Source organism: Carassius auratus, chromosome 46 (genome assembly GCF_003368295.1).
Source record: "Carassius auratus strain Wakin chromosome 46, ASM336829v1, whole genome shotgun sequence".
Classification (NCBI taxonomy): Eukaryota; Metazoa; Chordata; class Actinopteri; order Cypriniformes; family Cyprinidae; genus Carassius; species Carassius auratus.
In genome coordinates this window covers 18653095-18664011 of record NC_039288.1, presented here as the reverse complement: position 1 = coordinate 18664011, position 10917 = coordinate 18653095, and the positions used below count along the sequence as shown (strand labels likewise).

Genomic DNA, 10917 nt, shown 5'->3' with positions numbered 1-10917 from the left:
ATAAGATGTTATGTTTAAACTGTAAAAAATGCACAAACATGAGTTGTTAATTTGGCATCCCCGGTGTTCAGCGGCTCACAAACCACAGAAGATTTAATCTGATATTTGCTTGATTGGAGTCTGTGGTATATTTTCCTTATGCAGGTGTTTTGGGTATTTGGTCGGTCACTTTCAACAGTTGGGTTTCAATGTAAACCTGTAAAATCTTCTAAATGAGGTCTGTCATAAGGGTTAATAAACAATGATGAAAATGATTATAATTTTTATTTTTTGAGTGGCCTGTCCCTTATTTTATCTAATTTCAATACCAACATCATCCTTCAGGAAGTGACATCATTTTGGTGGAAAACCACAACACATAACTCAGTAAGTTAGCAATGGACTTGATGATTTCTCTGATGTTTGTGCTTTTAGTTGGTTTGTGTCAAAGTGTTTACAAATAAATAAATACATAGAGACGAAAATACGGCTCTGAGTTAAAATGACTTTATTATCACACAGCTGTTGACAAGACAAATAATCCACTGTAACGATCAGAAACAAAACACTGCAACAAATACTTCCCAGTTCAATAGTATCATAGCAATGTAAGAATTACAGAACGTCAGACACTTTGATCTTCTGAGACACACAACAAACAGAGAGTGCACTAACATACAGACATCTGTTTACACATCTCATTGAGAGAAAATGCAGGAAAACACTATTTTGACTTACTCTGAAATGGTTTTCTTAAGTAGTTTAATTGTAGGCGTATGTTACCGCAAATCTGTGTCTAGGGTTAGTACACACTAAATCTCAGGTTAGATGGAGCATGGGGCACATCAGGTGAGATTAGAGATTTCTGACTAACCGCTTGACTTTAGTTAAATTGTTATGCAGTTACATTAACTAAGTATTAGCATGGTTTGGGCATACTTCATAGTATTGGCCATAACCTCTGGTTATTGTCTCAGCTTTAATTAACTTGTACGTAGTAATATTAACTATCGGGGACTAGGCAAATAGTACTAGCATTAGTGCTGATTATTGAGCTTTAGCTAAGCTGTTACATATGTGACTATAGGGGGCTAAAGAACCACTGTTTAAAGACGCACGCATGAGGCGGTCTATTAAATATTTTGTCATAACCTCTGACTAATGATCAGACTGGAGAATTTGTGATCATGGGGTACATGTACATCGACACGCATGATACATCCTGAGCGACAGAGACTCCTAAAGAACAAGAAAATATAAAGTAAAGAGTTAACTAGAATAATCAAAGGTCATAATAATAATAATAATAGCTAGATCAAGACAATGGTCAAGACAAACTTTAGGTTGGCTTGAGAGAGCCGCGTGAGAAAGTTTGAAAAAGTTAGATTGTTTTTAGTTCTGAAATAGTTTGAAGTTTAAAGTAGTTTTAAAAGCTTAAAGTTTGGGTACCCGAGGTGGTTATTAGGATGTTACTATGCGGTTGCTAGGGTACCTGGGGTGGTTGCTAGGTTAGTTTGGATAGTTGCTAGAGATCAAATGCAAGATCATTATAAAAAATGAGTCAGATTAGAATTTAATTTTAATAACTTTCAGCTAGCACTGGATACCTCCATGGAGTAACGAAATACATGTACTGTAACAGCATTACATATTTAAAATACAAAATATGAGTAACTGTATTTCGTTATAATTACATTTTAAATCGGGTGATCAGATTACAGTTACATCTGAAACGTATTTTAGATGACCAAAGTGATTGCTTTTCACTTTAATGTCACATTTTAACCAATACCGCAATTGATTCTCCGTTAAAACAAAAAAACTGTATGCAGCAGCTGTTCATTTAGCAACTCGTAGTGAGCATGCATACATTCAGGTCAATTCAATTCAATTCAATTCAAGTTTATTTGTATAGCGCTTTTTTACAATACAAATCATTACAAAGAAACTTTACAGAAAATTATGTTTCTACAATACATGTAATCATCCATGCTCATCATTCACACTTTGCATTCAGTTAACAGATCCATACGAATCATGCATGAAATAAAAGTTTATAAAGTCTTTATTCATTCGAAATATTCAAGAATAGATCATCTTTGGCTCGGTAATGTGAGTTCATGATCTGATTCGTGAACAGATGATTCTTTTGAATCAATCTTTTAAAATGATCATTTATTTTGTTTAATGAAACCAGTGTGGAAACCAATGGTTCACAAACTGGATAGATCTGAGGTGTGTTTCCCAAAAGCATGCAAGCAATGAGCCCTGTCAATTTTGACTCAGCGATCACTTATCCATAGAGAGGATTATCATCACTTAAAGTTTGGTTCATTGATTACACCAATGTATTGTATAACTTGGACAACTGTGCCAGTTGTTTTGGCTACTTTTATTATGTGTTTGGTCGTAGGCAGCTGAGGGCCTGACAGGCACAGGCCCGTTCACTCTGTTGACAGAACTATTATACATCTCAAATAACTAAAATAAATAAAATGTGTTTTTGCATAGTTCTTGATGAGTTTGAGTGACAACAGTGTTAGCCAGTTGTTATCCAGGCTGTTTCGGGCATGCCCTGCATGTAAATTCGTGCATGTTCACCAATTCATTTGGACTGTAATTTTCTGCTGCATGTTAGGAAATGTTAGAAAAACAGCAGCAATGCATAAATTCTCAACAACAAAAAAAAGACTCCCTCGCACTGAGAAGCGAGAAAGTCTGTCCGTCCGTCAGTCCGCAAGTAACGGTTAGACAGTTTACCATGCGTACTTTCCATTAGTTAGCCTAGTGTCGCTCGTTTTTGCACAGGCCCACCAAAAATAAAATTCTGGCTACGCCACTGGTTTGGTGTGTCTGAAATCGCTTTGAAGCTTGGAATGCAGCATGAAACAGCACGGAATCCCATTCATTGTATTCAAATAAGATTTAAATGACATAACATTTTTTTGATGTTCATAGAAATTATGTGAAAAACTGCTGTTATTAAAAATAAAATTCAAAGAAAACACAAATCTTGTCACTTTTGGAAAGCATAAAAACAAGACATCCAGTTAAAGCTGCAGTCGGTAACTTTTGACGCTCTAGCAGTTAATAAACAGAACTGCTTGCGTCTTGCGGAAGAACAACGTAGCCGGAACTAATTCTCTGTTTATGTCTATGAAGAATCACAAAGGTACTGGGTTACTCCGCCGCGGTACCCCCGAAGCAATCTAAAATAGTCTGAATATAAACACTTATTATAGGTGCACCCTAGTGATTCAGGACAGGCTAAAAACACGGTTTGGAAAATGGATTCATGGTGTACTCTTATTATATACACTTTGTAAATTTTGAACACATAAAAAAGTTACGGACCACAGCTCTGATTGGTTGTTTTTTACCTGGAGCGATGTATCCCTGCAAAAGGTGATAGGACAACTGATTTTTTTCACAGATTATCTGTCTCATATTCTACTGTCAGGACATAATGACAGGTTTAACAAATATGTAAAAAATAGATTTTTACAAAAGTTACCTACTGCAGCTTTAATATGTTCCTTTGTGTGTTTCATAGCTTAAGTATTTTAAATTATTCTAAAGTATTAATCTTAAGTTACTAACCTGAGTAATCTAACTAAATACATTACTGATTATATTTTAAAGATTTTGCATTTTGTAATATGTAGTGAAATACATTTTTTTAAAACCTTCCCAGTCCTGCTTACAAGCGACATTTCTATTGAATTGTTTGATAAATAAATAAATAAAAAAATAAATAAAAAAATAAATAAAAAAATGAATGAATGAATGAATGAATGAATGAATGAATTAATTAATTAAACCAGAACAGATGCCTGTGACTGTGATGTCATATTCATTAAATAGTCTATAAGTGAACTGTACAGTAAATCAACCACTTTAGACTGAACTTGTGAAAATGATGATTTCATCCACTTTTACAAAACTTTTATTCACATTTTACATTTAGCTAGCAGATGGTTTCCTTTAACGCAACTCAGTTGATCAGTTGTACTCGCCCTTCACCGGAAAACTGCAAAATGCTTCAACTCAGATAGGCTGGAGATTTGTCCTCACTTTCAGACACTAATGAAAACAGACATACAGACAATTTAAATGTCATATCTTACAAGGTTAGCATTTCTTTTATCAGGAACAAATTCAACAAACATAAGTTCAAAGGAAATTACATTTAAAGGGGTCATGAGATGCCTTTGTTTTTTATTTTGTTCTGTTCTCTGAGGTCTACTTATCAATATTTTTACATCAGAAAACATCACAGTTCAGAAGTAATGGTATATTTTCTGTATATGTAAACGCTCACTGTATGTTTTACAACTACATCCTTCATGGATAGACACTGCTTGTAATTTAGATTAAAAAAAAGAAATAGTGAGCAGGTAAGAAAACAGTTCTTCACATTGGTGTGGGGTGACATCGGATCCAATATAGTCGCACAGCTTCATCTTTTAGTTAAAATTTTCTGAAAATCCTCCGTCAAATTGAGCTTTGTTTGTAAGTGAAGTGAAGTGACGTGACATTCAGCCAAGTATGGTGACCCATACTCAGAATTTGTGCTCTACATTTAACCCATCCGAAGTGCACACACACAGAGCAGTGAACACACACACACTGTGGACACACACCCGGAGCCGTGTTCATCATTTATGCTGCGGCGCCCGGGGAGCAGTTGGGGTTCGATGCCTTGCTCAATGGCACCTAAGTCGTGGTATTGAAGGTGGAGAGAGAACTGTACATGCACACCCCCCACCCACAATTCCTGCCGACCCGAGACTTGAACTCACAACCTTTCGATTGCTAGTCCGACTCTCTAACCATTAGGCCACGACTTCCCCTAAAGGAGAGGGCTCGTCTGGGATCAAGGAATCCGGGATAAAGGAATCAGCGGGGAAATAAAGTGAACAAAGTTCTTACTGACGCGGTCTGGGACTTCATTAAAAATAAAGTTCAACCACTATTTCGTAATGATGGGATGCAAGGACTGTTTTTCCACAACTTGACTCTGCACAGTGCTTTGTTGTGTTCAGAGCATTGTTTTATCTTTAACCTTTTGAGCTAATTTGCTACATTTAATTTCAGTGTAATCCTGCATTCACTTCTCTTTTTATTTACACACTACATGCACAATATGGTGGCCGGGGCTAAACAGGCAGTGCTGTAGAAGCAGGCGTTGATCTTCTTCTGCGGAGGCGGAGTTTAGTCACACTATTACATCATATATAGAACAAGGGGTCTCCAACACTTCCCAAGCCCTCAAGGCTGGATTATTGGTTTCTCGGGGTGGCTCGTGCTGGTTTCAGGAAGTGCTTGATGAGCTCACCAGGTCGTGGACGGCAAACCGGCCGGTGGGCTCCTCCTCCCTCACTACCCTCAATGGCGATGCAATGAAGTGGTATTCGGCAATCCACCCCAGTGGAGCGGGCGGTAGCGATGTAATTGTGTCCTAAGTCTGCCTTCTCCTGGCCTGTTGGCATTCGTCTGGTCTAACTGGCAGTGCCTATATGGCTTGCGGAGAAGCTGCTTCCGCCTTACACACTATGGCATTACTGCAGTTGCACCAGGCCAAGGCACTGAAGGACCTGCACAAGGGTGAACATGACCTGGAAGTTCTGAAAGAACTCCGAACCACCACTGACCTCATGCTCCAAGCTCTGGGTCGTGCAATGTCCACGCTTTTGGTCCAGAATTGCCATCTCTGGCTGTGTCTAACATACATGTGTCATGGTTGGTAAACCATGGTCTCAGGTTTTGCACTATGTGGGTGGAGTTGTGTGTGCCTTGTGTCAGCACTGATTGTTTCGTGTGGGCGTCTCCGCTAATTGTTCATGATCACCAGCTGCTACTCATTACCCTTTCCCTACATATTGCCCTGTCTTTTGTCTTGTGTTTGTCAGAGCGTTGTTTGTCGATCTCCTTGTTTCTCATGTTTATATCATTCCTGTTTATGTGCTTCTCCCCAGATCTCACCACTCACCCTCACGGCTCTTCCCCCGCAGTTCCTGTGTCACAATCTCATGCTGCCAATGCACCATCGCACCTTGGATCATCCGTGAGCTCTGCCTCTTCCTTGACATCTCCCTTACCTTCAAGATTCCCCGTACCACCTGTCTTCGTGTTCATTGTTTGTTTTATTATTCATTAAATGCTCTAAACTCACACTTGCTTCCTCACCTTCTTGACCAATCATTACAGGAAGATCTATCCGTGGCTGACTATTCCATCAAGTTTCGCACCTTGGCAGCTGTGTGCAAGTGCAACGAGGAGGCGCAGTGGGATAGATTCCTGCATGGGTTCATAAGGAGATCTACCTCCTCGAGAAACCAACCAGTCTCAACGGGCTCCTTCTCAGCATCCCAGAGAGTGATAACTCGAGTCGAGAGAACATGGTCAGTACCGTCATCGATCACGAACGCAGGTGGGTAGAGCTCGACTGTCCCGGGAGGAGAGAGAGAGGCGGAGGTCCCGAGGACTATGTCTATACTGCGGTGGCTCGGGACATCTCCTACACATGTGTCCGATAAAAGAGCCAGCCCAGTATTAAGTTTGAGCCTACTATCGGATGGGATCTCTGCCGGGAAGTCCTCAACTACATCGTCAACTCTCCTTCAGGTGAAACTGCGGTGGGGCAACAACACTCACATCTGTCACGCCCTTCTGGATTCTGGAGCCGAAGGTAATTTAATTGACACTGTCCTTGCACATCACCTGAACCCTCCTGTCCTTCCCCTGTCCTGTCAGATCCACGTCAGCACACTCAATGGCCAGGAACTGCTGCACGTCACCCACACCACTGAACCCGTAATTCTCCTCACATCTGGCAACCACACCGAAACCCTATCCCTGCTCCTCATGGACTCCCCTGTGGCACCCATTGTATTAGGTCATCCCTGGCTGGTCAAGCACAATCCACGAGTGGATTGGTGTTCCAACACAGTAAGTCCCGTGCTGCTCCTCTCCCTCCACATCGTCCCCATGACTGTGCCATATATTTAGTTCCAGGTAAGACTCTGCCTAAGGGCAAACTTTACTCTCTTTCCATTCCGGAGAGGCCATGGAGAAATATATTTCTGTTTCTTTGGCATCGAGGTTCATCGGTACTTCCTCTTCTCCAGCCGGGGCGGGATTCTTTTTTGCTGGTAAGAAGGATGGTTCCCTGCGACCTTGTATTGATTACCAAGAGCTGAACAACATCACGGTAAAGAATACCTATCTTTTGCCGTTGATGTCTTCAGTGTTTGAGAGGTTACAGGGAGCATCCGTCTTTACAAAATTGGATTTACGTAACGCTTATCATTTGGTCCGCATCAGGAAGGGCGATGAATGGAAAACCACCTTTAACACCCCTAGAGGGCACTTTGAATACTTGGTGATGCCATTAAGGCTCTCCAACTCGCCAGGGGTTTTCCAAGCATTCGTGAATGATGTGTTGAGAGACATGGTAAATCAGTTTATATATGTTTACCTGGATGACATACTGATTTTTTTTCATCGTTCCAGGAACATGTGCAACATGTCAGATGAGTGCTCCAGAGATTACTAGAGAATGGTCTTTTTGTCAAGGTGGAGAAATGCGTATTAAATGCACAGTCTGTTCCCTTCCTAGGGTACATAGTCTCGTCTGAGGAAATACATATGGATCCTGACAAGGTTAAGGCTGTGATAGATTGGCTAAGTCCAGATTCGTAATTTCAGCCAACTAGTCTCACCTCTGACTGCCTTGACCTCCCCCAGTACTACGTTCAGGTGGTCTTATACAGCTGAAACTGTATTTTCCAACCTCAAGAGCCGCTTCATTTCTGCTCCCATCTTAATAGCCCCTGATCCCTAAGTGGAACTACTTGTTCCGAGCCCCGGTCTACACCAAATAGGAGCACAGACAGCTCTGGAAGGGGCAGCACCTATGGCGCTTTGGTAGGGATCCCAATCCCGATGTGACATCTCCGTTCCCTCCTTCAGGGAATGAGGGTTACCATACGTAACCAAGATGTTTCTCAGTGTATGACCCCTTTAAATGTAATGTTACATTATTTTTCTACTATTACTTTGCATTCAAATATGTATATAGCACCATATAGTGTTTACAAATACTTTTTATTTCATTAGATTAAATTATTAGTCTAGAATGGAAACAGAGGGGAAAATCCTCACTATTTGTCTCAAAGCATGCATTGCATATGTCTACGTAACAGCACAGTGGTTATATGAATGTGTAATGTATGTGTGCTACTTATCTATTCAATAATTAGGTATTAGAGTGTAAATTTAAAATGCATGTTAGTTTACATATTACTTCAAAAATATAAATCTGATGACATAATGCATGTTGCTCCCAACAATGAGTAAGTCTTCTTGAGATGTAGTCATCATTATGCAGATTAATGATTTGATAAAACTGTTCATTATCTCATTTTAGGAGGTCCTGTCTGTGGTCTGACCTCAAAATAAATGTCAAGTTTGGTGTATCAAATTAAATTATAATAATTTCATGATCTTCTATCATCACATGCATAAATCAAACTGTGCATAAATAACATAGTTCTTACTGTTAGAAAGGTCTAACTCATTGCTGCTACTTCGAACAGGTTTCATTCCGTCAGGCCTTCTGTCCAATTCACTCTCTCTTCTATCCAGTTCACACTTTCTTTTCTCCAGTTCGGTGTTTCTTCTCTCCATTTCGCTCTCCCTTCTATCCAGTTCTCTCTCTCTAATATACAGTACTCTTTCTCTAATATCCAGTTCCATCTCTTTCCTCTCCATTTCTATCTCTGTTATATCTGGTTCCGTCACTCTTTTCTTCAGTCCTATCTCTCTTCCATCCAGTTCCATGGCTTCTTGGTCTCTTATATACTCTTTATATTGCCTTAGTTGCAGTTCCATCAGTCTTTTATCCAGTTCAGTCTGTCTTCTCTCTGCACTTTTCTCCATTTCTCTCTGTCTAATATCCATTTCCATCACTCTTCTTTTCAGTTCCCAATGGAGATCCATTTCTCTTCTTTCCAGTTGCATTGCTCTTTTCTCCAGTTCTCTCATTCTTCCCTCCATTTCGCTCTGTTTTCCCTCCATTTCGCTCTCTCTTCTCTCCATTTCACTCTCTCTTCTATCCATTTCACACTTTCTTTTCTCCATTTCATTCTCTCTTCTGTCAAGTTCTATCTCTCTAATATCCAGTCCTCTCTCTTTAAAATCTAATTTCATCTCCTTTCTCTCCATTTCGATCACTTTAATATCTGGTTCCATCTCTTTTCTCTCCATTTCTATCTCTCTAATATCTGGTTCCGTCACTCTTTTCTTCAGTCCTATCTCTGTTCCATCCAGTTCCATTGCTTCTCTGTCTCTTTTATACAAGTTATATTGCCTTACATGCAGTTCCGTCAGTCTTTTATCCAGTTCAGTCTGTCTTTTCTCTGCTCTTTTCTCAATTTCTCTCTGTCTAATATCCATTTCCATCGCTCTTCTGTTCAGTTCTGCATGCAAGTCTATCACTTTTCTATCCAGTTCTATCGCTCTTCTATCCAGTTCCATCGCTCTTCTATCCAGTTCTATCTGTGTAATAATAGGTTCAATTGCTCTTTTCTCTGGTTGTCTCACTTTAATATCTGGATCCATTGCTGTTTTCTCCTGTTCTGGCTCTAAAAAATCTTGTTCCATCTCTTTTTTCCCCAGTATTTGACGTATAAACCAGCACATCTGTGTTCTCTGCTGGTCCATCAGTCTTTTATCCAGTTCTGTTTCTCTTTGCTTCAGTTCTTTCTCTCTTCTCTCCAGGTCTCTCTCTCTAATATCTGGATCGGATTGAGCTCTTGCATGTGACTGTATGATGCAACATTAAAATTTTATTTGTACAAATTTTTTATACTTTGCTTCTCTGAGATTCTTTAACATTAACATTTATTTATTCATTGACAAAAAAACATTCTTTTATCCAAAGGCACTTGGTACAAGTTATACAAGGTATATATTCATCTCTGTGTGTTCGCGGGAATAGACATTGGCACTGAACCTGTGACCTTGTGTAATGCCCTATTTGAGTTAAAGCAATGCAAATATATTTCCAAAGCTTATGAGAGATGATAATGATTCACATTTTCATCTAGCTAGCTTTTGGAATACATAGCTTAATTTTTATATTTTTTGTCAATTGAATGATGAATTAAGGTAAACTGAGCTATTTTTGGCATTGAAAAGACTGTCAAAAATGGCTCAATTTACCTGAATTCACACATGAGTAATGAGTAAAAGTTTAAAAATATATTTACACATATTCCTCATTTGTAAGTCACATTGGATCAAAGCATGAACAAATGTAAATAAGTAAAACAGAAGAATAACTGTCTCACAAGCTTTTATTATTATAAACAACGGCATCATCTATGAATGTGAATTACTTATGAAGGCCATAAAGCTGAATGTGGTAAACTGTATCAAAATTATTATAAATTTAAAGAGATTTTTCATCTTCTGTTGCTGGTCCCCATTGATTTGCATAGTGTTTTCCCTCCATGGAAGTCAGTGGGGACCAGCAATTGAAGGTGAACTGTCCATTTAATTATTGTAAATACTATAACATTATTATATTAATTTATTATTAGAATAACATGACTCACCTCTGATGCCCCCATTTTCTCCTGCAAGTAAAAACACAGTCAATGATCAATGATTTTTGCATGAAATTTCAAGTCTATTTAGTTGATCAGGATAATCATTATAATAAAATAACATTTATTTTTTTCCTATTAAAATTTTTCTTAAAGTTCATGCTTAGCTATGCAATTTAGATATAATCCTATTAAATATTAAATATAAAAATTAGAATCAATGTGAATATTGAAGACAAAAAACTGGTTAAAAATTCTTGTTTCATTTTGTTCATTTGAATTAAAGATTTTTACAAAAGGTATTTTGGATATCTTCTTTTTTTAT

At 38.8% G+C, this 10917-nt stretch overlaps 1 protein-coding gene across 1 annotated transcript; it reads right to left on the bottom strand.

The window, feature by feature from the left end:
• Positions 1–7530: 7530 nt before the first annotated feature.
• Positions 7531–10624, bottom strand: LOC113064468 (trichohyalin). The gene is made up of 2 exons (XM_026235343.1): positions 10602–10624; positions 7531–9807 (listed from the first exon to the last, which is right to left on the bottom strand). Exons 1-2 carry the CDS (start codon positions 10614–10616, stop codon positions 8497–8499), a joined length of 1326 nt encoding a protein of 441 aa, XP_026091128.1. The 5' UTR covers positions 10617–10624; the 3' UTR covers positions 7531–8496.
• Positions 10625–10917: the final 293 nt, after the last annotated feature.